The following is a 24161-nucleotide window of genomic DNA, read 5'->3' as shown; positions in this document are numbered from 1 at the left end:
CATTCTCCCCAACCACCTTCCTTGACAGAGGCCCCTCTCCTTTGTCCCATCTTTTTAGATGCTTGTCAGCTAGCTCCCTGTCACTAACCCCAGGAGTACTTTGTCTTTTCCCTTCCCCGTAGATGAAAACTAGTGGTGATTTATTCCTGAACAGTAATACTAAGAAGAGTTGGTGTGATACTGTTGGAATCAAACTTATGATGTAATTTCTTTGTTTTGTCTGCAGTAACTTCAGAAATTTTGTCTCAAATAGAGGGTGTGTTTGTGCCTGAAAATTACAAGGCTACTTTTTATTACATCTTCCTGATGATAGGAAAGTTCTCAAAGGCTCCAGGCAAGGTTTTAAATACAGACCCTAGGTTATCTGAGGTACACCTTGGAACTAATAACTAATATTGGAAACACTGGTCACGAGATTGACCAGAGTGGATTTTTTGGCCAAAGCTTCTCTTTAAGACCCCCTGATTGGCCCCAAAGTGACAGAGTTGTGGATCCTTCATGTCCTTGCTGCTGTTCCATGTGCCTCCTTCTTTAAGCACATTAATGGTTTGGCCTCTGAGCATTACCACAGTAACTAGTTCATTCTTTCAGAGAAACTAAAACTCATCAACATCTCTCCCACTCCCCTCCTGTTTTTAAACAGGTGCCTCCTAAAAAGCCTTCTATGGAGATCATGCTGTCTGACTGAAAGTTCCAAGTTAGTCCTCAGGCTCCCAATGCAGTCTTTGAGTGGTGACATAAGAGTCAGTTTGCTTCTTCCAAGCCCTACATGTAGCATTTCATCCTTTCTCTCTCCCTTGCCTTCCTCCTCTTCTCCTTAATAACCATCTCCATGACCGCTGGTTTGGGCAAAACTCCAAACCTGAAACAAATCCCAGCCTTACTGTGGATATTCATGAAAATGATTTAGGGCAGTTTGGGTTTTGGCCATTTTATCAGCTTGCAGTGCTGACTGATAGGCACAATGTAATTCACACCTTCAGAAACCATTTTTGTTATAGACCACTAATTTTGTAAGTTGCGTATTGATTTTTTTCAAGGGAGAAAAGGAATTGGTCAAGTTCCTGTAAGCTTCCATGCTTTCCACTTATCCATAATTCAATTTATATAAACTCGGATCTACCTGTATGTTGTTGTAGGGTATTGGTTGTGTCAGTAGGATTACTGCTAATGAGTTGCCCCCTTGGAATGAATGGCTAAAATAGAGTTCTGATGTGCGCCCAACTCAGCTGGGATAAATTGGGTTTTCACTAGTTTGCAGCCTGGGCAAAGAACTATTTTATATTCTATTAAAAGGATAGACAGTTTTACAAATGGTATCTGATATCAGCCTGCCTTTGCACTCTCTCTCTCTCTGTCTGGTGGCATTGGCTGCTGTTGGCTTGTTTTCTCTGCCACTACTTAGAAATCTATTTCTGACAAGTGCCTTAAGCTGGGTACAGGGTGACATCACTGGAAACCATTCACTTGCCTCATTACCAGGCAACACTTAACAATGTAATTCCCATGTTACAAGAATCCCTTCAGGCTCATCACTCTTAATTTCATATCTTAAATGTAAATATCCAGAACTCTTCTGTGTACTACACTGAAAATCAGCTGCTATTTAACTTACCAAGGTTCTTTGTTATTTGCATGTTTTCAGCTCACAATTTTTTTTTTTCTGTAGACCAAAATAGCACATTTGTCGGTTCTGGGTATGCAAATGTAGTTTTCTTTTTATTTAAGATTTGCATGTATGTCTTCTCTTTTGTAAAGGCTTATGGTAGCTTTTTTAAAGGTTTTGTCAACCTGATGAAACACTGAAAAGTAGGTTAACACCTAGCACAAAGCTTTGCATGTAGAAAGTGCCTAGCAACTTTATTGGGCCACAGAGTGGACTACCAGGGGAGATGATGGAATCTTTGTCCCTTGAATACCTTCAAAAGGAAACTTGGCTGGAGCCTTTCTAGACATATGGCTGCCCTTTGCCATCTTGGAGAACAGGGACTGGATCAGATGAGCTCTTCAGGCAGGCCCTTTATTGGTCCATCATATTATTCTTTTCCTAAACTATTGTTTCTTTTATGGTTTAAAATAGCATAAAATGTTTTAAAATTTCACTTTTTAAAGAAAACAGGAAATAATTCATTGCCAGGGGCGCTTGGTGGTGCATTCTTGTAGTCTTTGCTGATGGGAAGGGTGAGCCTGGTGGATTGCTTAAATTTTAGGAATTTGAGCTGAAGTTGGGCTAACTAATGTCAATTAATTGGCTATCCTCCCTAAGTCCAAGACCAGCTGGGAAAGAAGGCCACTAAGCTTTTATGGCTGTAAACCACACATTAAGTACATCAGAGCAGGTTAAAGTTTCTGTGCCGATCAGTATTGACTGCTGTACTTGTTGCCTGGGTGAGATGGTCTCCAAAAATAAAGAAATCATGGGCTGATCTGAAAGGGTAGCAATAGCATCTTGTATGTGTGTAGTGGGTGTTTACTCAGTGTCTGAACTGAAAATAGAGAAAATAAACTGAAGAGGAGAAAAGGGGTGACTAATAAAGTCAAGTACAGTAAAGTTTCATCCAATCATATTTCATTCGAAAATTTGTGAATAGTGCCTGGACTGGGCTGGAGTTTTCCTTTAGCTTTGCACTATTTCTAACGAAAAGGGTTTGGTAAGCAAATTATAGTGGAAGCTTAGATTGCAGGCTCTTCATTCTGTTTAAGCCAGCACATCTTTTGTAAGGTCTTTTAAGTGCCCTATGAAATTAGATGCTGGTAATCTTAAGGGTTAACTTCAGTAAAAGGATTTCTACCTAAGACTTTTAATGTTTTTTTGAAATAAATAAAACTTTAACCATCCTATAATCCAGACTTTTTTGCTAATTGAGACCCTCAAGTTATCTGAATGAGTAACCACACGTGCGTGTATACATACATATATATATATATATTCCTTTTTTCTACATGTATATATATACATTTCCATATTATACCCATGTATGGGGTCACACACACATTTACGTAAATAATGTGTATTTGCTGTACTACATACACACACTTATATGGATCAATGCAGAATCTTTGCCCTCGGGGTCTGTTTGACCAGTCTCTTCTATTAAACAGTCTCTGGGTTCATTATACAATCTCCTGTTCCAAGGATGCAGAGATGAAATGAGGGAGACTCCTGAGCCCACACGGGGATCTGACTCAGTAGGAGATGTTAGAACTAGGAATTCCTTGGGCTTCAGGAGCTTTTAACCGGCCTGCCGAGGAGCATAGACTGTGCAAAGGGGAATACTTTGAAATAAGATTCCTCCAGTAGTTTGGAGCCAGATTGGAGGGACCCAGTTTGTGTTTTCTTACAGGAAGTAGGGAGCCACTGAAAATGTTGGAGCATTCGAGTTATGTGGTCAGTTATGTGCCTTAGGAAGTTATTTTTGGCAACTGTATGGGGTGAATAGAAAGAGTATTAAAATTGGAATCAGGAGAACTGGGTTCAAATTCTGCCTCTTCTGCTTGTTTTCCCTTGGTCTCACTTTCCTCATGGGTAAAGTAATTGGTCTAAAGCCCTCGGGTTTATGATCCATTGAAGGATAAATCTGAGGAGGAAGAAATTGATGAGGTAGCCATGGTATGGTAGCAGGTGCTGAATTTGGAATCAGAGGACCCAGGTTCAAATCCTAGTTTTAATATTCCTATCAAATCTGATCCCCTGCTGGTGTGTTTTCTCATCTGTAACTTGAGGGACTAGATTACCCCATAAAGATCCCTTACAGCTTTAGATTTCACCGGTGTAAGGATCATAAGAGGTTGTCTGGTCCAACCCTTTCATTTTGCAGAGTACTCTGTCAAAGGCACTTTTTTTTTTTTTTAAAGCAATCGGGGTTAAGTAACTTGCTCAAGGTTACATGGTCAGTTATTTTTGTGTGGGTGCCGAGTATCTGAGGCTGGAGCCGATCCCAGGTCTCCCAACGCCAGGGCCAGAGCTCTTACTCATTGTGCCACCTGGCCGCCCCCAAAGGCACTTTTAATAGTCCAGAAGGTGGTTGTAAGTGAAGAGGAAGGGACCGATGTGTAAAAAATGTGCAATGGGATTGGGCAGCCAATTTGATTCTTTGTTCTCCCTCAACCCCACATCTGAAAATGTCTGGGAGGAGAGGCAGGTTTAGCTAGGAACAATTATGAGTTCAGTTTTGGACATGTTGAATTTGAAGACCTGATAGGACATCCAGGTAGAGATAGCCCACAGGCAGTTGGAAAGGAGGAGATGATGTCCAGGAGAGATAGTTAGACTTGTATTTTGGAGTTATCTGCACAGAGGAGGTGATTGGACCTATGGGAGGGAATGAGGGCCCAGAGGGGCAGTACAGAGGAGGAAGTAAAACAGCTTTGAGGGACAGGGCCACCCACATTTAGGGTTTGGGAGGATAATAAACCATCAGAAGATCCTAAGACAGAGCTGTCAAGACAGGTAGGAGAAACAAGAGAGCTAAACAAATTTCCTTTGTAAGTCCCAAAATAAGAGTTGAAATCGGGTCATCTGAAACACTTGCAGTTATGTCCTGCTGTACTCAAGCAAGTGTTTTCTGTCCTGATAGCTTAGAATAGATAGTAAACGTGAGTCTGGAAGTCAGAAATAGGTTCTCCTAGGCACCTTCACTTCCTTCTTTCTCCTGTGCATGCATGTGATTTTTAAAGCCTTGAAGTACCATATTGCAGAGGGATAAAAGCAAGTCTCCAGAGCTGCCAAGTTCTGGTTGCTGTGGGAACCAAAGCTGTGAATTGCTTAACTCCTACACTTAATTTCGGGAGAAAAGTGCTAATGAGCATGTAATCGGTGGTATTTCAAGGATCTCCAAGCATTTAATCCAAAGCTGCTCTCCCACCCTGAGCTCTGTAGTCAAGGATGTCTGGTGAGGACAGTCAATAAATTGCTTATCCTGATAGAAGGCATAACTCAAGGACTTCTGCCAGCGTGTTACTCAGACTAATCTCTCTCTCTAAGGTAGCAAACCATCTTAGGACAGGCCTAATTGCTAGAAACACAGTTATGTGTGTTAGCAGTCAAGTGCTGGCTGGGCCACATACTAGCTTTGTCATCTTATGCCTCTTAAATCAATAAGCCTCACTTTCTTTATGTGTAAAATGAGACCTACTGGCACTAAAGGATCCTAGCTAACAGCCATCCCATATGTAGAGGCAGTCAGGGATTCAGTAGGCCACACAAGGCAGGGCCACCTTCAATCCTGATCTGTATCTGGCCACTGGAACCACATGGCTCCGGAGGAGAAAGTGAAGCTGGTGACTACTCCTCGCTTAAATCCAGGCCACTTGCAAGGCATGGTCTTGATGTCACGGTTCTCTTTGAGAATGAAGGACAAACAACAGTGGCCACACGAGGTCTCCTGATCACCTCTGAATATATTGTGCCCAGGCAGACTCCCTGCTTGAGCAGAGGAGATGTTGAATGAGCAGAAAATTAAGAGATCAGGGAGGCCCAGAAGGTGGCAGCTAGACCAGATGGCTTTCTCACAATCCTTTCCAGCTTCATTTTTCTGCTTCAGAAGTGAAAAATCCATCATATTCATAAGCAAATCATATAATGTCTTATGGAAGTTTTCTTTGAGGTTCCCTTAACCCAAGAACGTGAGACTGATTCTGATAGGATGGGACAAAGAGGAAATGGGCAGAATCCCAGCCTCTGTCCACACTGAGAGCTGTTTACACATTTGAACTGGAATGGTCTGAGTCTAGAGGATCACCAGCTCTGGGTATGCACCTTTAAAACAATCGTGTGATTAGCCCTCCTTCCTCTGAGATTCCTAGTGTTCTGTAAATTAGCCTAAATGGTGCAGCACTGTGCTTAACGCTGCCTTTACTCATTCACACGTAGTGACATTGGCCTGGCACACAGAGTAGCAAGAGTGCTCACATTTCTTTCCTGGCTTAGTTTTCCCCAGAGGTTTTTTTTTTTTTTTTAACACTTGATTAAGTATCTCAACAGCAGCTGACATACATTCTTTTGAAGAGCAAATCATTGATGTGGGAGATCTGTAACGATGTTTACTCTTGTGGTCATCTTGGTGCCTGTAACCAATAACACTTTTCTAGTTCATGCTACAATGGATAGAGCCCTGGGACTGGGGTCAGGAAGACCCAAGTTCAGTGTGACATCAGACACTAGCTTTGTGACCCTGGGTAAGTCACTTAACCTCTGTTTGCCTTGATTTCCTCAGCTGTAAAATGAGGATAGTTATGGCACCTACTTGTGGGGTTGTTGTGAGGATCAAATGAGATAGTTTTGTAAGCTGCTTAGCACAAAGCCTGGCACAATGTAGGTGGTTCATAAATGCTTATTCCCTTCCCTTCCCACTGAAGGAGCGCGGGTAATGTTTCTCATTTTGTAGCCTTAGTACCTAGCAATGAGCTTCACATGCAGTAGGTCCTTGATGAATGTTTATTTACTGTTGTATAATGAGTTGTCTGCAGATGTGTCTTATTTTCCTTTAAGGTCCATGAGGGCAAGGATATCATATCTTTTAAAAATTTCCTCCAGCATAATAGTGTGCACATAATACGTGTGGTTTGTTGAATTTGAATCTGTTCCTGTTCCATATCTCAGCCTGAGTAAAACATTGGGCATGTTGGCGAGAGTGGTTCCCCATCTAAAGGAGGAGGGCAAACCGGACTGTGAACAGGCTTGATGGAAGCATTATCACCCAAAGACAGACTAGGGGGATTAAGAGTGTTTTCACACACATAACAGACTTGGGAGGGGGGTGGCAGTTGGCAATGTTCGCCTGCTTGAAAGGAGAGAAAGGAGGATTTTTCCACTTGTCCCAGAGGCTGGAAGTTCCAGATTTCAGTTTGGTATAAAGAAAAACTGCCCAGCAACTGGAGGCATTTCAGAGTGGGATGAGGGCCACGTTGGGGACCTAGAAGAGCAGAGGACGTATTTAATAGGGGCTTCTGTGTGCTGGGCACTTTGTTAGACTCTGTGGATGTGACACAAGGCAGCCCTTGCCTCAGAGGAGTGTCCGTTCTACTGGGGGAGCACCGACCATAAAGAGCAGGGTGTAGCACTGACCCTGCACAGGATTGGCCAGGGAGAAAACATGGCTTCTGGATGGTTTGATTTGAACAGTTTTAACTGCTTAAGTTCAAACTTCATACAGGGAAGGGCAGGAAGGGGGATGGGCATAGAGGTTTGCAATTGAGAGAAATGTGGAAATCCTGTATGAGGTGATGGCTCCTCACATCATAGTTTTAGAATTGCAAGGGGCCTGAGGTCATTGTGTGAGCAGAACCAGGAGGGCAGGGTGCCCAGGAACCACAGGGATGTCACTGAAAAGGGAGGCAGACTGAATAATTGTAGGGACAAAGGAACAAAGTGTCTTACACACTGTCAGACTCAATTGTTCTATCAGGTTTTTTGCTTAACTGTTTTTCCTTTATTATAGAGGCTTCATTTCTGGGAATGAAGGGTCTCTAAAAATGCATTGGAAAAACAAAAGATGCGTATAGTTATGTAAAAAAGCACAAAACCATCCAGCTTGTTTTCAGAATACTTTTCTTACCTAATAATCGGAGTTAGCAGTCTCCGTCAGTTAATAATCACAGTTAGCAGTGAGATTAGCCTCACTAATCTGTATGTAACAAAGAAATCAATCATGAAATCAGAGCTTACCTACTAATGAGAAGAATGCTGCTGGAGAGGGGGGGATTGTTACCCATTTGTTCGTTTTGTTTCCTGCAGGCGGCAGCAGGCATCCTGTGCTATGTGGGAGCCTATGTCTTCATCACTTACGATGACTATGATCATTTCTTTGAAGACGTGTACACACTCATCCCTGCTGTTGTGATTATAGCCGTAGGAACCCTCCTTTTCATTATTGGACTAATTGGATGCTGTGCCACCATCCGAGAAAGCCGCTGTGGACTTGCCACAGTAAGTTAGCATCAGAATGCACATCCCTGCTTGATTTCTTGGGATTTTCTTCCACAACTCATGGAACTTCCCTGGGTTTCTTAATGTGGATCTTCTGAAACTGTCTCCATATTTCACTTTGAAACTAGATGACTTTTTTATTGAGTGAATTGGGTTTATGCTTTTAAGTTTGTGTGTTGAATTTCCTCTCGATTTTTCCCTTGCAGTTTGTGATCATTCTGCTGTTGGTTTTTATCACAGAGGTCGTCGTCGTGGTTTTGGGATATGTTTACAGAGCAAAGGTATGAATTTTAATTTTGTCGTCTGTCTTCGGTCTGTGGTGGGCCCTACATTTGAAGAATGTTTTATGAGTCATTTATATTCAGCTAGAACAGCATTCACTTCAAGGGATAGTAAAAATGTTTGTACTTTAAAATCATGTACTGTTTAATTTCAGCTACTCTTTAAAATTCCTCAACTACAACCTTGATCAGAAATTATTCATCCAGCAAGGTTTCTTTTAGCCCTGGCATGTAGAAGAACACATCAATTCTGCTACAGTTTTTGGATTTTGAAAGTGGCAATAGAAGTTACAGTACAAATTGCCTTGAAATGAGCCATTGAAACTCCTTCCGAAAAACCATTCATACCCACTGGTGTTGGCCCACTGAACTCAGTGCAGGGCTCTACCAGCAGAAGTGAAGGGAGAAGTCAGTGATGACTTTGAATTTTATGAGAAAGTTACTGTTGTTTCATACAAATGAGGGTGGCCTTTGACTTTTAAATATAATATAGGTAAGGAAATTATAAATTATATATAAACATGAAGAGGTAAAGCCATTTTTTTATATTTCTAAGTAATTTCAGTTAAAAACACTTTTTTTTTTTTTGCTTTTTGGAGGGCAATTGGGGTTAAGTGACTTGCCCAAAGTCACAGTGCGTCAAGTTGAGGTCAGATTTGAACTCGGGTCCTCCTGACTCCAGGGCTGGTGCTCTGTTCACTGTGCCACCTAGTCACCCCAGTTAAAAACACTTTTGTGCTAACATATTAGAATGCTAAGTGTTAAGCTGTCAAATTTGATTTTATTCTGCAATAGAGATGGGCACTACATTATATGGGTGTGATTTCTGTTGGGACTCTGTCACTCCCTGCTGTATAGACCACTATTTCTGCTTCCTCTCTTCTCCCCTCCCCTCCTCTCACTTTATTTCCATCTTCTTTAATTTCATGCTGCAAGCACCACAGGTAACACTAAAGGCTAATGGCTTGGGTTTGCTTCTCCTGGCTAGAGAATATTAGTTGTAGTGTAAGTTTAGAAACACAGTGATGAGAGTATCAGACCCCTGTGGTAATGTCTTGTTGTTGTTGATTTAAATCTGTATCATGAGATGTCATTTACTATTTAAATCCATTGATGTGGTAGAAAAGCAATTATTATGTGGTTAGGAAGAACTACCCTGTGGTAAATAAAGACAGAGGCAATCCTAACACTGGGATTATACTGCTCTTAGGACAGTGGGTTTGTTCCCTTCCCACTGATCTGTCATGATCTTGTCGCGTCAATCTGAATGCAGCTGTGTACAGTTTTAGAGATTACAGCTTACTTTCCATGTTAATAACATGGAAACAGAAGATAATTGGTCTGGAAGGAAGAGAGTCAAAGAGGAAGAATTTGTGTTCCAGTACATTGGGGAGGAATGGGTTACTTGAAGTTATCAGGCCTGACATAGCCTCCTCCCTGGATTTTGACCCTTTGACCAACAAGTAGCATCAGTCTGGTGTGGTAGGAGTGGCTCTGTTTTATGTAGGTTGGGCGGGTTTCCCCTTAAGGGGGTGGGGAGGAGCAGGAAGGCTGTTCTCCAGGTCATCTCTGGCCTCTTGGGGACTGGTATCCAAGCCTTTAGCTGAATTTTCATTGCTCTGCAGAAGCACCTGCTGTTTTGTCTGAGTTACTAGCTTTAACTTTAAGAGATTTTAGCCTTTTGCATTTTATGGTCTAAGGGTGTTTCATTGCATTTTGACTAGAAACTTAAGTCACTGGACCGGTCTAAGTTTGACCTGACCTAGAATATCTGGTTTCCAAGTGAACTTTCTGCTTGGCACTTACTCTTTTCTTTGTAAATTAGTAATTGGCATTCTAGTTGATCAGTCAGGTCGTTGTTGGTTGTTTTAATTGGGTTAGCGTAAGACTGATGAAAGCCAAGTTCCCAGCTCTTGTGGTAGGACTCCTTCACTCACCCTCCATCCCTGGAAAAGCCACTTGTTCTTCCCAGTATAGCTGCTGTAAGCTCCTTGAGGGCAGGGTTTGTCTTATTTTTTCTTTGTATTCTTAGTCTTCAGTACAGTGCCTGGCACATAGTAGGTGCTTAGTTAATTTTTGTTTATTGATCACTTGATTTTCATGGTGAAGGACTTTGTGCAAGCAGGTTGTTTCTTCTGCTAACTGTCTAAGTGACAGAAATGTCATCAAAAACTGAATCCTATTTTCCCTGCTGCTAATTGTAAAACTTTGTATACCTTTGATACAAGACATAATTTCTAGGGGTTGACTCTTCCTTTGTTAAGCTAGATGTTTGGCTCAAGGTCTGAACATTGCATGAATGAAATAATGGATTGTGTCGTTTGTTATGTGGGCATATGTTTGAAGTCAGAATTTTGAGCCATAGCTCTTCCAGTCTTCATGCCTTAGAAGAAAGAGAAAAGCAAATTAAATCCTCTGAGAACACACCAAGAAAATTTATTTGAAAAAAAATAAAGTTAATTTGTAATTTGGGGCATCTATCTTGAGGGTGCCGCATGGCTCTCTTCTCTCCAGAATAGACATTGTTGTATTAAATGTGAACTCTTCATAGACAGTTATTAATTCCTGCAGGAGTTTGCTGCTAGCTTGAGTGTTGGTACAAAATGACACTAACCTACAATTGAACATAGGGCATAAAAAAAAGAAAAAAATTTAGAGTAGTGAACAGACTTTTTTTAGATAATGTTTTTTAAAAATTGTTTTTATTTATTATTAATAATAATATTAATTATTTCCCAATTACATGTGAAAAATTTTAACAATCGTTTTTTAAAATCTTGAGTTCCAAATTTTCTCCATCCCTCTTACCCCTTTCTTCTCCTTGAGAAGACGAGCAATTTGATACCGATTATACATGTGAGGTCATACAGAACATCCATATTAGCTATCTTTCAAAAGATAAAAATAAAAATTTTTAAAAGTATACTTTGACTCTGTACTCAGAGTTCAGCCTTTCTCCCTCTGGAAGCGGATAGCATTTTTCATCCTGGGTTTTGCCAAACTGCTTTCTAGTTTTCCCAGCAGTTTTTGTCAGCTGTTGAGTTCTTACCCCCAAAACGTAGATCATTGGCTTTATTATCCAAGACTAAATTCCTGTGGTCATTTACTACTGTGCTTTTTTGTGTACCTAATCCATTCCACTTAGCCACCACTCTGCTTCTCAGCCAGTACCAGGTTGTTTGGATGATTATGACTTTGTATCGTTTGCAATCTGGAACTGCTACGCTCTGCCTTCCTTAATATTTTCTTCATTGATTCTCTTGATATTTTTGACTCTTTGTTCTTCCAGATGGTTTTTGTCACTCTCTTTTCTAGCTCTGTAAGAGAAATATTTGGTAGTTTGATGGGTATTTCAGTGCCTCTCTAGCAGGAGGTTAGGTGTTTTAGCTGTAGCTTCTTACTGCCAAGTCTTTCCCAGCATCAGTGAGAGAATGAATTACTTGCATTACTTGCATTGTCTTTAGGTGGAAAGTGAGGTTGATCGACGCATCCAGAAAGTGTACAAGACCTATAATGGGACCTCTCCTGATGCTGCCAGTCGGGCTATTGATTATGTACAAAGACAGGTAAGCCTAACGCTCTGGCGTGGTTTTCTGTTTGCTGTAGTCCTGGATGTTTGTATTGTGGGGGGAGTACACCTTTCTCCTGATTACTTCCCTGTAGTAACATTTTGTAGTCTTATTACATATAATTAGGGACCACTGCCTAGTGGTGTCCTGGAGTTTTTTTCTTTCTATACCTGGGATTCTTAACCTGGGGTACATGAACTTGACTTTTTAAAAATATTTTGACAACTGTTTTATTTTAATGTAATTGGTTTTCTCCATAATGCTATCCCAAGTCCATAGCACAAAAGAAGGTTAAGCCCCTCTGCTCTACACCCCCTGAGTAGTTTTATCTAGTCACCTAATTAAAGCCAGTCCTTTTTCATTGCTTTGAAGGCATCTGCCTTCAGTCCTCCAACCCAGCCATGTTGTCTGGGCTGACACACTTTTCCTTTAGTACCAGGGACCTCCCTTGGTAAGTTTACAAGGTGTTTATAAGCAGGAGATTCTGTGTTTTTAGGAGGATGTCTAGAGCCTGTGGACAAAACAGTTGTCACACTTTATCCTTCAGAAGTGAGCCAACATATATTTAGCATATAAAGATCTTATGGGCTATATTTGCTAAAAATCTAGCTGTGAAGGAGAGTTTTTACTATTCATGTTAAATATTCTGGAATATACATTTTGGCAGTTCTGGTTCATGACCATAAATGTGACATTGGTAAATTGCTTCCTTTCTATCCTCCTCAGGAATCTCATTGGTGGGGGCACTCTTCCCACTGAGGCCAATCCCAGCCCTCATTTCACCACGCCTCTTGAGGTGGTCTGCAGGAGCCATGGGTGCCAGCCTTCCAGTGTACTGATCTCTGAGATGTTAGGCACACCCCCCACGTGTGTGAGCCATCCTGTGCTCAGGGTCTTTTCCTGCTAGATTCTGCTGCCATACCCCTTCAGGTGCCAGGGTCACCACTGTTCTAGGTAGGCAGCAGAGGAGGCCTCTAGGAGAAAGGGGCATCCTGGGACCTGCCTTCTCTATCTCACAGAGAAAAAGGGGTTTTGTCACCTTTACCGCACTTCAAATTCTAGCTCCAGCCTTCGCAAACCAGCCTGTCATGTCCCTTGTCTTGTGATAAATAAGATTTTCTTTGTCTTTCTTCCAGCTGCACTGTTGTGGAATTCACAACTACTCAGACTGGGAGAATACAGACTGGTTCAAAGAAACAAAGAATCAGAGCGTCCCCCTTAGCTGCTGCCGAGCATCAGCCAGCACCTGCAACGGGAGCCTGGCCCACCCTGCAGACCTCTACTCTGAGGTGAGTCCGGCTGTTCTCGGCCACATTGGGACAGGTTCCTCCCCTTCTGTGGCTGCCTGGAGACCTGCTGGTGGTACCCTTTTTGTGCTTTCAGGCCCTCTTGAATGCATTCTTTCGTAGCACACATTAATTTGGCTAAATTTCATTGAGTATCTACTACATGTGAGGTTCTGAGGAACACATGCAGGGGTCAGTGACTTGACAGTGCCTGCCCCCAGAGCCTGAAATGGAGCAGTCCAGATTCCTTGCCCTCATTTTATTGGAATGTTTTTGTTTTCTTCCCCATTGCTCTTGCCACGGTTCCACTTTTGGCAGTGAGTAGCTTGTTGTTTGTAGCTCTCTGTGCTTTTACTAGGTGAAGAACCTAATTCTGGTGGGTCTTTTATTTTTTTTCCAGGGTTGTGAAGCCTTAGTTGTGAAGAAGCTGCAGGATATCATGATGTATGTTATTTGGGCAGCGTTGACATTTGCTGCTATTCAGGTATGGCTCACCAGGTCCATCAAATAGAAACTTCAGGACATGACCCCTTTTCCCAGTCATCAGCTACACTTTGGTTAAAGTTCTACATTCAGTAAAGCCTTCCAGGCTTAGTTAGGTTGGTTAGAAGCCATTGAGGTCCAGTGAATGCTTTTCTACCTCCATTTTCTGGTCTCCGGTCTCAAATCATGGACAGGCCAGAGAAACCGAAGCTCTGAAAGTCGGGGAACAGACAGCTGAGGGCTTAGATGGAGGATTGAGTGGCTCCGGTCTGGAGCTTCTCTCTGCCTGCCTGTGGGAGGAGATTTATTGAAAAGACAAAAAACAAAAACAGAAACAAAATTCATATGTTGGACAGAGCAGTCTGTTTTCAAATTGGCCTCACTTGGAGTTCTTTTATTAGAAGGTAAGCGTTACATTTTTCTTCCATCTTTGGACTCTTTGCACTTTCAGTTCCCAATTATCTAGCATTGTCTATCTAAATTCATTAAAATTTACATATACAAACCAGAAGTGATGTCATTACCACTGGTGATGTTCTGAGCACCAGAGGAAGCCATCTCCAGCTAAAATACCGTGATGGAAATAGAGGTGGCGATCAGAGCCAGTGGGTGAAATTGTAACGTCAGGAAGGTAGGGAGGTCTGTGATGGCCCCCAGGGGTCCTGTAACCATCATCATCAGCCTCCTTCACTCACCCAGGCCCAGAACTTCACAGTCCCCTTGACTCCTGACTCCCTCACCTGGCATCTCCCCGGGGTTGCCGAGTCTTGCCAGTGTTGCATCCATGCTTTCTCCCTTCTGTTCCCATCTTTCTCCTCACTCGGCCACCAGTCATTCAGTTCTTTACGGCCTGTTCCCTGGACTCATGCAGTGGCCTTCTGATGAGTCTGTCCATCTCCCATTCAGGAGAATTTCCAAAGTGACCATGTCATTGCCCTGGCTTCCCATTCTCACTGACAGCCAATGCACACTCCTTTTTATTTTTTTGGCATGTAAAGAAAGCCCTTTCTAGTCTAGCTCCATTGTCCTGTCCGGCTGTGTGACCCAGGGCTCCCTTGCACACACTTGGGTTCTAACCACCCAGTCCCTGGGATGCTCCATCTCCCTGCCTTGCATAGCCTTGTGGATTCAGGCTCCTCACTTCACCGTTCAGCTGGGGCCGTTTTCTACAGGAGACTTTCAGATGAGCTTTGTTTCTGCTTCTCTGTGAACCTGTTGCTTCCCCTGATAGAGAATGAAGTCCTTGAGGGCAGGGCCTTTCGCGCCAATATGTAGCGAGTTGATTGTTGATTCCTTGGTGTCTCTAGTTATTAGTGTGTTGGTAGCAAAGCCAGACAAAAGGGTGAACTCTTTTCACCCCAATGAAGTTAGATGATTCCCAGGTTATGAAAGAGGATTACTGAGTCTATGTAAATTAAAAATATTGGACACAAAAGTTCCCTCATAGAAGGTATTTCTGCTCTGTCTCAGCCATGCTGCAGAACCAAAACAGTTGCCTCTGGATTTTTTGGTTTCAGTTACTTAGGGGTAAACTTGGCATAGCAGATTGAGGGTCCACACTGGAATCAGGGGAGCCTGAGGGGAAGTCCCCCTACCGGCACAGGATGGTCTCCTTGAGCAGGCTACTTCATCTCTGTGTTGTTGTTCTAAGAAACAAGTTTAAAATGTATTAAACATACCTCCAGAAAAGGGAAGGGAAGGGACATATGGTTGGTTAATAAGCTGATTGATCTGTGAGAGATGGACCTAGGTCAGATGAAGAACTTAGGTCTTTGCAGATGGTTTCATGATCACAAAAGCTGTGCTTGAAAAGATTTTCACATCTGTGCTAATGTATGTATTGTGTGTAAAATTATTGAAACTGTTTCAGTCATGATCTCCCCTGGGAGATGAGACCTCTCATGTTTCATTTTTGTGACCCAGTGGGTTTTTGCCTATATAACCCAATATAAAATGTGTCTTTCTGTACTGATCACCCTATTACTGTTATATAGTCACACAATCAATCCTCAGTAGTACAGAAACAGTCACATAAAGAGTGTGGCTTCCTAATGAGTCATTACTGAAATGTTTAAATACTGTAAGTACACAATCCACCTTGTTGATATTTGAAAAAGGCGTTCCCCATTAAATGCATTAACTTGAACTAACATAGACAAACAAAATCTAGATAATTTAAGAAACTTAGTTTTGAACTAGTAATTATACTGATCCTCTCTAGCATAATTTTAAAATACCCACGCACTCTCTTAAAATACATCCTCCAGGCATGAAATGTTTTAAGAGCAGCTATTAGAGCATTTCAGGAAATCTAATAGGTCTGATCAAAGAAAAAGAAAATGTTCTTGTTATTTTTTCCATAAGATGGGCATTTATTATGAAGGAAACTGCTCAGTTGGCCAGAGTGACAGGTCTTTCCAAAACTAGACTCATGTAGCCATTGATTGCTAAGCATTAGTGAAGGGAGCCCACTACTGCAAGAGACCACGCCTTCATTTTGGGATAGCTGTCATTCACACCAAGCCTAAATCTGCCTTTCCAGCTACATGGAGTTCCTACTTCTTCCCGCTTTGGGGCTGACCGAGACAAAACTAATCTCTCTCTTCCACATTTTAGCCTTTGAAATATTTGGAGAGAGATCTTCTTCCCCTAAGCCTTTTTTTCTCCAAACTAAATAGTCACAGTTTTTTCAAGTAATCTTGATACAATTTAGCAGGAGGCCCTTCAGCATTTTGGCGCCCTCCTCTGACATAACAGCACAGTGAGTGTCCAGATTTGGTCTGCTAGAAGGACTCTTGGTCCTTGGTACAATGGTTCTCTTAAATGTCAATCGGCTTTCAGAGGAGCATGGATCTTTAGAGTTGGAAGGCAGTTTAATTCAGCTCCTCATTTTATAGATGAGAAAATGGAGTCTGATGCTTAATAGGCCTCTAATACTTGCTGTGGTATTTTATATTTGAATAACCCAGATACAGATAGTGAAGATGACTAGAGGAAATTACTAAATGATATTTTTAGTAAATGCATTGTGGGTCTTATGTACCTGAAATTGTAGTTGAACACATTGATGTTATCCATCTTTTATATTAAAAAAAACTGTTTAACTGTTTTCCTTTTTAAAAAAAGCATTCAGAAGTAGACATGGTGACAAGTTCAGTCTTGTTACTTTCATAGAAGGCAAAATTCCATGACAGGAATTACCATTATCACCAAAATCTTCATGTAACAAGTAATGTTACCAAGTTTTTCACTTGGAAATCTTACATATATTCAGTACTACAAAATTCCAGTACAGCCAGAAAAATTTGCAAAGTCCTTTGGATTCCATGAATTCATTAATTAATACTCAGAAGTATTCCTAATTTAGCATGTTGCCTGAAATTACCAGTATTAGTTTCTCTTTTGGGTTAAGGCTTCGTCCCCAGTTACTTATGTTAAAATTATGCTGTGTTCCCAGGGGGAAAAGGAATGATGGGATATAAACAATTCTTAACTATCATAATCACATTCCACTTGGCAAGACTGGTGAAAATCCGTTTTAGGAGTCATAAATGTTGTAAATGGAAGAGTAGAAGGAGTCATAGAGACTGAGTCAGATCCTGTTCAGCTAAGTTGCTTGGCACCTGAAAAGAGGGTAAGGGGCCAGTGTCTTGATGTCATGGGAAGAATAGTGGTTCTAGAATTAAGGGTTCCAGATTTAAATGACACCACTTCTGCTTCTTCTGCATAGCCCTGTGACCTTTGGCATGTCACTTAACCTCTTCTGGAAAGTGAAAGAGGTAAAAGAGATGATCTGGGAGGTCCCTTCAATACTGTAAAATTTCAACTCCAAGTGCTATTTATCCTGATAGGATACCAGTATCTACATCATGATTTTCCCTAGAGTTGTCCCCACCTGATTTTAACAGATTGTCTAAAGAGGAAATCTCAAATATGCATCCTCCAACATTCCTGAGTGTGGCCTGAGCCAGATTAAAATAAAATTGGGAGGGGCGGCTAGGTGGCGCAGTTAGTAAAGTGCCCTGGAGTCAGGAGTTCAGTTCCGGCCTCAGACACTTAACACCCACACAAAAAAACTAGCCGTGTAACCTTGGGCAAGTTACTTAACCCCAGTTGTCCACCAAAAGGCAAAAAATAAAATAAAATTGGGAAATAGTTAGCAAAAGATAACAATAAACTTAAATAATAGTATATTTAAAAACTAAATTATTTTGCCGTCTGCTGGGATCCTTACATGTAGTTTAGTAGATCCCTTTTCTATTTTGAGTTTGACCTGACTGGTGTGTAAAGGAATAGTCAGGCAAATTTTAAAAAGATTTTTTCCAGCTTAATTTAAAAGGGTGCTAGTCGTAACTTAGATCATTTTAGTTTTGGGCTAGAATTACATCACACACATGTGCATGATAGATGTTCCATGAAAGAGGACTAAGTGTCCCGTGAAGGTTCTAGATTGAGAAGACTTCAGTTGTCTCTTACTTGCACAGGTCTAGTATGCTTTTTTATTCAATATTTGGAAAACTGTGTTGGCATCTGAGAATCTTTGAAATATTTTGAATTTAAACAAAATTGGTGACGGTGGCCTCAAGTAGAGTCTGTCAACTAAACTTTTATGCAACTGGGCACCAGCAGCAGTTTGAAGAGAAAACCATAGCAGTGGCTGGTCCCATCTTTGTGGCTTAGGTTTCCTTGGACCCTGTGCAGCAGCATCCCTGAAGCATGCAGCCTACATTGTTCCCCTCCCAGACTTTGATGGGAGTCCTGGGGACACTGCCCTGTAGCCTGTGGTGTCCCTCCCACTCCCATTCTGAGCAGAAATAGAGAATTCAACAGAACCTTGTCGCTCTCCATGTGTCGCTGGCCCCTTCACCCAGTCTTGGTCCTTCTCTCCCCTCAGCTTCTGGGCATGCTCTGTGCTTGCATCGTGTTGTGCCGGAGGAGTAGAGACCCTGCCTACGAGCTGCTGATCACTGGAGGAACCTACGCCTAGAAGACAGTCCCCAAGCTCCTCAGTCTTGTTTCCCTTGCCTGGAAGGTGGAGCGGGCGAGTCTTGTGCAGCCACTCTCCTGTCTCTGTAGACTTAGCTGAAGCACACCTTGCACAAGAGAGAAACAACTCATGGACACTGGTGATGGGCAAAGAAACACGGCTTTCCACGAGCCTGCCACCCCGATGACCTTTTCCCCATGCAGCTCCGTGTATTTTTAAAAATAGGCTGGGAAGCATTTTTATTTCAGAATCATTGGCCAGTTGGAAGCAGTATGATGGCCTTTAAAGGGGCGTCCCCACTGATTCTGAAAGCTTTGCTGCGTGGGCCTCCCAGAGGCTGAGGGCCCCAAGCATTGCCCTTCCCCAGTGTCCACTTTTAAAATATGTATATTGTAGTCCAGTATGATCGGAATTGTACAAAATGACAGACTGTAGAATCATATGATGTCTATCTTAGATCCTCTCCATTTGAAGGCATCTTCCAAACTTTAGTGTTTTTTAAATAAAAGCTGGCTTTTCAGGAGTATAATGTATGCACTACTGTTCTATAATGATATGTGTGTGTGGTTTTTTATGAGTGTAGGTCTTAAATTTGAAAGTAATGTACCCATGTAGACTAGCGAGATAGTATGTAAAAGTGATCTCAGTTGTACATAGTAAATCAGACTAAATAAAGGCTGTATATCCTCCCTCCAATATGTCAGGTTTCTCTTCATTCAGGGGCTTGGGGAGACTATTGTTTTTATTTCAGAGTTTCTGCAGGACAAGTGATTGGAGGTTTGAGACCCTCTCCCTCTGTACATAGCTGATGTCTGTGATCAGAATCTAAAAATCCCCTCACATCCAAAGAACCACAAACAGGTTTTCCTTTCTCTGTACTTTGACTAGGAACTGGCTTATTAATAGTGACCATCCCTCCCATTTGTAGGGGCTCTAGAGTTTGCATAAGAGCTTTCTCTAAAACTCCCTGGAAATCTCAGCAGATCCTCCAGACACGGTTCACAGTTGTGTGGTCTCCCAACTCTGAGCCTTTGCACAGCTGCTAGTGCCTGACCCTCCTCAGGTCACCTCTGCTTAGCATGGGTCTGGTGTGTGCCTCGCTCTGGACCTGTTGTCTCCCCCATTAGAACAGGTGCTTCTTGTGGGCAGGCCTGTTTTGTTTCTGTCTGGTACCACCCTCACACAGCCTTGCACATAGTAGACACTAACTGAATGTTTTGGATTCACTTCAGTGACAGATGAGAAAACAGGCTCATATTCACACTGCTGAGCTGACCCTGGGTTTGGGTCCAGACTCAAGCCCAGTACTGTTTCTTCCTGCAGAGACAGTAATGTTGGGTCTGACTAAATTCAGGTGACATCCCAGTGTTGTGGAAGGAGAATGTCTGGACCAGGAGTCCAAAGACCCGACTTTGGATGCTGGTGCTACCACTCAGCAATCATGGCCTGTAACTGCCTGAGCCTCAGTTTTCTCATTAAAAATGGGGGGGGAGGGTGAATTTGATGGCCTCTGTGTTCTCTTCCAGCCCCAGAGGGAGGCTCCTGTGATCCCCTGCGGGGATGACAGCCTGTTCACCTTCATTCCTCCCCTTCACAATCCCAGATCTTTAAAAAGTTTTAAAAGCCCCCCTGAGTCCACGGGGGGACCCATGTGCAGCCTGAGGCTTCAGGGACAGGAGGCCCCCAGAAGAAACTGGCGCTGGGGATGGAAAGTGGAGGCTGGAGAAGCATGTCACCTGTCCTTTGGACAGGGCTTGGTGCCTCCTTGATGAATGTTCTCTTTTAGGTTAAGACCTGGAAGATTTTGCCTCTGACCTACCCTTTTTATTCTGGAATATGTTCTGTGAAAGCATTAAGCATTCTGATTTTCTTGGCAGTCCTCAGGATTGAGATCAGGTCCCTCAGGAGGGGACAGGGACCCCCAAAGGCCAGCCTGATCTCTCCTGGAGTTGGCCCTACTTTCCATGTGGCCTTTGGGCATTGGCTGGCCTGGGAATGTCCACTGATTCCTTTCTCCTTTCTAACGTGCCTCTGGTGCCTTCCAGGCTCTTGGGAACCTTCCAGTGCTTAGAAAGAACCCTCTCAAGGCATCCAGGTTCCTATCACTACAGGTGTTGAGGCTGAGGCCTAAGTGCCACTTAGCAGGCCAGCAGCTGATGGAGATGTTCACCAGGGTTTCCCACCATCCCCAGACCAGCTCTGGCTCCCAAAACTGGCTTGTTTTAATACCCCCAATACTCTTTCCCGCACCTCCCTCCACAGGCCATCCTTATCCCTGAAACTTTGCTCAAAGAATACGCAATCTTTTCCACAGTGGAAGGATATGGCTGGTACTGTTCTGACAGCAACCAAAGGATGGCCTTTTTTTCAGCAGCATCAACTTATTAATTCATCTCCCTTTACTGGCTGTTTGACACCCATTGTGACCTGTAAGCTTTATCATGACTCGAAAGCGAGGCCAGGGCACACAGTGTTTGCGTCTGAAAAGGCTCCTGGTATCAGCCTGGCCATGAGCCCCAACCAGCAAGACCAGCTCACAAAGGTTGTGGAGGAAGGGGATGGAACGGTGATGGCACATGGCCAGAGAGCTAAGAAATGGTGCCTTTTTAGAAGTTAGGAACTCTCCCAGATAAGCTCAGTAACCCTCCCTCTCTGTCGCTTCATAATTTAATTTTTCTAGTCCTTTTCCTGAGGCCTGACTTCTCTGGACTTCAGAACTGGGTCCCCTCCATCGCTGACTCAGCCTGGAGCTTCCCTCAGTGCCCGGGGCCTCCTTACCACCCTCCAGGGCCACATCATGGGATGGCCCTCTGTGGGGCCTGTCCTCCCGTGGTGACTTGATCTTGGGGCCTCCCTTTTGTGGGAGGGCTGAGGCTGGCCTGCCTCTGTCCTCCTGGCCCTGTTCTTCACAAAACTCGCCCTCGCCATGTACAGCCCTCATCACTCCCCTTTTCTGTGTTGTCTTCCCCCACAAGAGTGTAGCTCCTTGAGGGAAGGACTGTCTTTTCGTTTCCATCCTCTGCCCTTAGCGTTTGGGGCCCTGTAAGGGAGGAGGATTGTTCCCACCTCGGAACTCTTAGAGCTTTACAAAGCATTTTGCCACCGACCTTTCCTCTAGAAAGAGGAATGGCCAATGCAGGACTGAGAGGTCTCAGTACTTTCCCGCAGATCAGCCTCTGGTCATGCCTTTTGGAAGTGATATCAGATGATTTCCTGATTAAGTACTAGCCCAAGTTTCAGTTCCCCTTGACCCTGTTCTCTTCCTGTTGGGTATGTGCAGCTGGGAATGTGTAGGCTCAAGAAGGGGTGAATGGGAGGGTGGGAGAAGGGTAGGATGGCTTGTCTTGCGTCAGGGGGATTAGGCCTGTTCTGTGCTGAGGGCTTCAGGGTACGAGGGAACTCCAGTCTGTTTAATACAAGGGCCAGGAGAGGTTAGAACTTTCCAAAATGGGATGTGTTGCTTTGGTGGTGAATTCCCCATTCTTAGAGGGCTTTCAGGGACAATGAGGGTGATCTGTGTAGGAGGACGACCTCTGAGGGACCTTCCACATCCTCCCTGGAGCTGACTCCTGCTCCTTCCTCAGGACTGGGTCCTCCCAGGCCAGCAGATACCCTGGTGATGTCTGGTAGGGAGTTAGGCCTGTGAGTCTGAGTTCTAGTCACATGTGCATGTGGAGGTCAGTCGTTAAAGGTCAAGCATATTACTTCACAGCAGAAATGACTGCAAAGGCTGATTTGACTGTACCTATGGTGTGTTAAACCCTGCATTCATTCATGTCTCATCATGGCGTAGAGTTGGCCTTTAGTCCTGAAAAGATTTTCAAGTGCATCACTGGCGTGGCTGGGTCTGAGCTGGACTAGGGGTCTCTGAAGGCCTCCTGGCCCTAAGCATCCTGGGAGGTAACCAGCCCTTGGCAGAGTCCTCCTGGAAACCCTTCTGTACACACAAGCTGCCATTTTGTGGTTCCTGATAGCATTCATTTCTGTGTTACTTTAGGATTAGAAAGCGTTACCTCATGTCCCATGAGGTGGGTAGTCTAAGCATCATTGCCTTCTTACAGATAATGAAATGGGGAGCCATGACAGTGAGGGAGGGTTGCGCATGGCCTCCTGGCTCGAGTCAGAGTCAGGTAACACCTCGGTAGTGTTGGAGTGTGCAGTGGACCCATTGTCTCTGGGTTTTCTCAGCTGGTCAGTCAGCAGATAATTGGTAAGCTTTGAGAGGGGCTGAGGTTGAAAGACAAAAGCCAGGTGATCTCTGCCTCTGAGGCCAGAGTTGACAGCAGTCTTATAATGGCGACTCGATGGTGGTTTTATGTGTGTTTTCGTGGGGTAGAATTGGGTCTTGGATCTTGAGGCGGGGAGGTGTGCATCAGGAGACCTGAATTCATCTCTGGCAAATTGCTTCTCCTCGGTGAGCCTCAGTTTTCCCATCTGTAAAATGGGGGTGATAATGCCTACATGACCCACCTCTAATGGCTGTAAAGAAGGTCATTTGTAAAGATGTGACAGGCTGTACAGGAAAGTGGGCACTGGATCCCAGTGACAACGCCTCAACCCTCCCCAGTGAGGGTGACCAGGTGGCGGGCACAGTTGCTGGCAGTTCTTGCCAGAGGGGATCCCTGACAGGCACCAGGCACCAGCAATTCTGCTTTTTTCTGGACTTGCTGATCACAAGCTAGGAAGACCATCAGGTGTTTGCTAAAAGGACTTCCTGCAGTGCAGTGATCCCTCTCCTCAAGCACAATGAGAATCCTGAAAGAGGCAGGGACAGGATTGTTAGTCTGGGCCTTTTTCTCAGTGCGTAGCATGGCCAGGCCCAAGGGAACCTTGGTTTGGGGCCAGATGGTTGGGAGGTTGGGATTTCAGCTCTTATAATCCCTCTTTGTATGACCTTTCAGCAAGTATGTAAACTCACAGGACCTCAGCCTAAAAAGGTGGGGAGGGGGGTGCATGGGAAAGTGAAGGATGGATCCCATCGTCAGAGCTGACAACAGTAATTACTGTGGCCAGGGCAAAAAGGGGGTGAGAGGAAAGGAAGAGGTTCACCTGCATGGAACCCCCAGGGGCAAGAAGGCTTCCTCATGCCATTGAAGGGCTGGCTGCCACACTAGAGGCTGTGGACGGCGCCTGTCCGGGGCATGGTGTCCCAGGACCATGGTGCCCTTGCCAGGTAAGGCTGGGCAATGTGGAGCTGCCCTGGAGTACAGCCATAAAGGGTAATGGTGTCATGGACACCTTCTAAATTTTGACCATGTTGGACAATGCCCTAGTGATGATTCAGGGAGTCATAGAGATCCTGACCCCACCAGTTAACTCCCAAAGCAACTTTGGGCAAGGCCTTTCCCTGCTATGGACCTCAGTTTCCCTCTTGTAAAACAAGAGGGCTGAGCTCAGTAATCTGTAACATCTGTTCCATCCATGAATCTGTGAGCTCAGAGTATTGTTCTCTGCCCAGCTGAATGACCTCATCCCAGATTCTCTATCAGACACCTTTGCTCACTACCAGCTGGAGCTTGTTTGAACAGTGGTGACTCCCAGAGAGTATGATAAATATATTGACCAAGGGAAGGGGAGGGGAGGGGAGGGGAGGAGAGGAGAGAAAGAAGAAGGAAAGAAAGGGGGGAA

The 24161-nt window shown here is 43.8% G+C and overlaps 1 protein-coding gene across 1 annotated transcript in view; it reads left to right on the top strand.

Moving 5' to 3' along the window:
• The window catches only part of TSPAN3 (tetraspanin 3), a 31177-nt gene extending 11948 nt beyond the window's left edge, over positions 1-19229 (top strand). The window contains exons 2-7 of the mRNA XM_069071439.1: positions 7736-7927; positions 8134-8208; positions 11673-11774; positions 12914-13066; positions 13464-13547; positions 18441-19229. Of these exons, the coding sequence (XP_068927540.1) occupies positions 7736-7927; positions 8134-8208; positions 11673-11774; positions 12914-13066; positions 13464-13547; positions 18441-18533 (699 nt within the window). The 3' untranslated portion in view covers positions 18534-19229. The remainder of the gene's footprint in view (positions 1-7735; positions 7928-8133; positions 8209-11672; positions 11775-12913; positions 13067-13463; positions 13548-18440) is intronic.
• Positions 19230-24161: the final 4932 nt, after the last annotated feature.

Source organism: Petaurus breviceps, unplaced genomic scaffold (assembly GCF_028583685.1).
Source record: "Petaurus breviceps papuanus isolate PSGF00001 unplaced genomic scaffold, PetGlider_PUasm1.0 90825, whole genome shotgun sequence".
NCBI classification, from domain to species: Eukaryota; Metazoa; Chordata; class Mammalia; order Diprotodontia; family Petauridae; genus Petaurus; species Petaurus breviceps.
This window is presented reverse-complemented; position numbering and strand designations above follow the sequence as displayed.